The sequence below is a fragment of the Cygnus olor genome, chromosome 5 (genome assembly GCF_009769625.2).
Source record: "Cygnus olor isolate bCygOlo1 chromosome 5, bCygOlo1.pri.v2, whole genome shotgun sequence".
NCBI lineage: Eukaryota > Metazoa > Chordata > Aves > Anseriformes > Anatidae > Cygnus > Cygnus olor.
Window position 1 is genome coordinate 5,629,665 of NC_049173.1, and position 3,440 is coordinate 5,633,104.

The 3,440-nt window shown below is 54.5% G+C and overlaps 1 protein-coding gene across 1 annotated transcript; it reads left to right on the forward strand.

Moving 5' to 3' along the window:
• Positions 1 to 1,450: 1,450 nt before the first annotated feature.
• Positions 1,451 to 3,440, forward strand: LOC121071103 (inositol 1,4,5-trisphosphate receptor-interacting protein-like 1). The gene is made up of 2 exons (XM_040559104.1): positions 1,451 to 1,521; positions 1,800 to 3,440. Exon 2 carries the CDS (start codon positions 1,803 to 1,805, stop codon positions 3,306 to 3,308), a length of 1,506 nt encoding a protein of 501 aa, XP_040415038.1. The 5' UTR covers positions 1,451 to 1,521; positions 1,800 to 1,802; the 3' UTR covers positions 3,309 to 3,440.

Sequence of the window (3,440 nt, forward strand, 5' to 3'; positions counted from 1 at the left end):
TAATCTGTAGATCTGAGCTTGCTCTTTGAAGGTGGAGGGATGCGGATATCTAAATGAGAACATCATGGATACATTCCAATTAAAAATTTCACATGGAAGATCTCACTCAAGTAACATATTTCACCTTTTGCCTTCATATACCAAAATCCTGATGAGCTTTAGCTCTTTGAACAAGCAAAGAGCACAACACAATGTTATTGTGATCATTTCGCAGCAAACTTTTTTTGTGCTGGGAAGGTTTGTACACAGAAGGACAATCAGTGGTGTGGAAGACACAAAGAGAACATCCGACCTTACGCACAACCTGGCCACAGAGCTGCGCTGTGGCAGAGATGAAGTTCTTCCAGTACATAAAAGCGCATGCCCAGCAGGACAGTTTCCACCTCAGATGCATGCAGCTCTGTGCCCGTATCCTGGTGGGCAACGATTTTACCACCTATATGTTGAAGACAGTTGTCATGCACCTGCTGACCACCATCCCTTTGGAAAGCTGGCGCAGGAGGGATTTTTTGCAGCGGATGGATGACATCATGCAGTACCTGCACTGCTGCATAGTGGAGAAACGCCTGGACCACTTCTTCTTTGGAAACGAGGGAATGCCTGAGGAGATCATCTTGCCCCCAGATTTCCAAACGTCCAGACCACCCAACCTCTTCCAGCACATGGCACAGGAGCCAACTGTCCACGCCCGGGCGCTGCGTGAATTCCAGGAGCTGCGAGATCGGCTCACGAGACTGCTGACCTTTGGGAACTGAAAGAGGCCTTCATGCACAGAGCTCTGAGGGGTGCTCTGCTGACAGCAGGCAATGACCTCCCACCACAGAAAGAAGAGGGGAGAACGCAGGACACAGAAAAGGATCGGAAAACTCTGTGCAGCAAAACACTGCCAAGTGTGGCAAGGTCCTCATATGGACGGTCTCCCCAGTGCAGAGCCAGTGATGACTACGGTGGCTACAAAGACAACTGTTTGCCACGTGCTGCAGAGCTGAGCACACTGGACACAGAGACGCTGCTGCTCAGTTGACAGTGGGAGTTGCTCCTGTACGTTTTCTCTCTCCCACTTGGGGGAGGCAGATCCCGTGCTGCTGAAGAGGCTGCTGCAGGGAGGCTTGAAGCAGAGACTTGTCTTAGCAGCAGGACAGTGACCACCCGGCCTCCTGGGGCATGTCCATTCACTCTGGGAGCTTTGACCTCTGCAAAAATGCCAATATATTGCCTGCTTGAACCAATGCTTTGAGAGATGAAATTCTTCTTGAGAACACCCCTTGGGGCTTCCACAGGCCGTGCAAAGGGAGCCTGAGGAGCTCCATCTGGCCACGTGCCTCCGCATTCGTGGGACGCTAGGGCCTGGGCTGCCCAGGGCAGCTGGGAGTCGCTATGCCAAGGTGGGGACCGAGGGTGGGGCAGGGGGGTCCTGTGACGGGGCGGGGGCGCAGGTGACATCAGAGGACGTGTCACAATGGGGGGACTGCTTTTAAGGCAGCCGCAGGCAGCGCTGCTGCATTTTGGCCTGAGCCATCGGTGAGTGCAGTACCAGGGGGAAGACTGGGATGGGCCAGGGCTGGGGCACAAACGCCTGCCCTCCGAGGGCTTGCTAAGCCTGCAGCCAGGGCCCAGCCGCTCAGGGCAGGGCTCGTGGCTGTCACCGCTGACGCTGCCCACAGTCCCTGCTGCCTCCCAGCTCCCTCACCCCCTCTCCTACCTGACCCCAGGGGCCTGCGGCTCCTGCCGTATCTCCCTCAGCCGCCATCCACCTCCCACCCAGCCCCACTGACCTGCTTCTCTCTCACCTCTTTCAGACCATGGTTTTGGCAACTTTCTTCGTCCTGACGTTCCTGGGCTTAATCCATAGCCCGGCGAAGGTTGGCTACGAATTAGATGAAGCTACAAACGACTACATGCGGCAGCGTGCGGAGGAGCTGCAAGAACGTATGATGCAGCTCCTGTTCGAAATTGAGGAGGGGGAGAAGGAGCAGAGCTGGGCGCATGTTGGAGCCCTGCTCTTATCTGTGTTGCAGCACTGGCAGTTCCGGGCCTATGTTGGTGTTGCTCTCCTGTACTTTTGGAACTTGTGGCTGCTCCTTAGAGATATCCCAGAAGATGAAAGCAGCAGTGAGGAGGAGAGCTCCAGCAGCGATGAGCAGCAGAATAATGAGAGAAATCGTGTTGAAGGAAGGGATGAAGGGAGGATTTTTGCAGAGAGAATCCAGTGGCCAGTGCAGAACATCCAAGTCAACTGTCAAGTGATACAGTCAATGGTGGGAGACCTCATCCATTTCACCCGACGGTCCCTGACGAACACCTTCTATCCGGTGCTGCATTCACCCATTGGAGTGGGTAGTACCTTTGAAGGCTGGAGTCCCCGAGACAACGACACTGTCGTCTATCACCTGCTCGTGCCCATGACGGCTCCTCGTGGGCACTCCTTCCACCTGGAGCTGGGGAATGAAGAGGAGCTGCCATCAAGGAACTCCTGTATTCGCGTGGAGCTGGAGTGCACGTGCGTGAGGGAGCAGGACTTTGGGAACATGGTGTGCTTCCTTCACCAACCTGAGGAGGAGCTGAGAAGAAATCCGGAGCCCAGCCTCCTACAGACACTGTGCACTGGCTCCTACCTGGATGTGCATAAAACCTCCTACTGGTTCCAGCAATCGATGAAAAGAGCTTATAAATTTTTGCCCGAGTCGGCCAGAAGTCACATTGGTGTGCTGCCATCCAGACGCTCCTGCAGGCTTCGTACGATTGATGTCTTTGATAGAACCCTCTTCATTGAGATAATGTTTGGGGTGCAACAAGACGATTCAGCCATTTTTCTGAGCAGCCAGAAGACAGAGGCTATCTTCACCCCCGATACGACGTGGCCACAGAGCTGCGCTGTGGCAGAGATGAAGTTCTTCCAGTACATAAAAGCGCATGCCCAGCAGGACAGTTTCCACCTCAGATGCATGCAGCTCTGTGCCCGTATCCTGGTGGGCAACGATTTTACCACCTATATGTTGAAGACAGTTGTCATGCACCTGCTGACCACCATCCCTTTGGAAAGCTGGCGCAGGAGGGATTTTTTGCAGCGGATGGATGACATCATGCAGTACCTGCACTGCTGCATAGTGGAGAAACGCCTGGACCACTTCTTCTTTGGAAACGAGGGAATGCCTGAGGAGATCATCTTGCCCCCAGATTTCCAAACGTCCAGACCACCCAACCTCTTCCAGCACATGGCACAGGAGCCAACTGTCCACGCCCGGGCGCTGCGTGAATTCCAGGAGCTGCGAGATCGGCTCACGAGACTGCTGACCTTTGGGAACTGAAAGAGGCCTTCATGCACAGAGCTCTGAGGGGTGCTCTGCTGACAGCAGGCAATGACCTCCCACCACAGAAAGAAGAGGGGAGAACGCAGGACACAGAAAAGGATCGGAAAACTCTGTGCAGCAACCCACTGC

Bases quoted from the DNA above. Each gene is read 5' to 3' on its own strand.
- LOC121071103 (XM_040559104.1), top strand. From the start codon at position 1,803: ATGGTTTTGGCAACTTTCTTCGTCCTGACGTTCCTGGGCTTAATCCAT.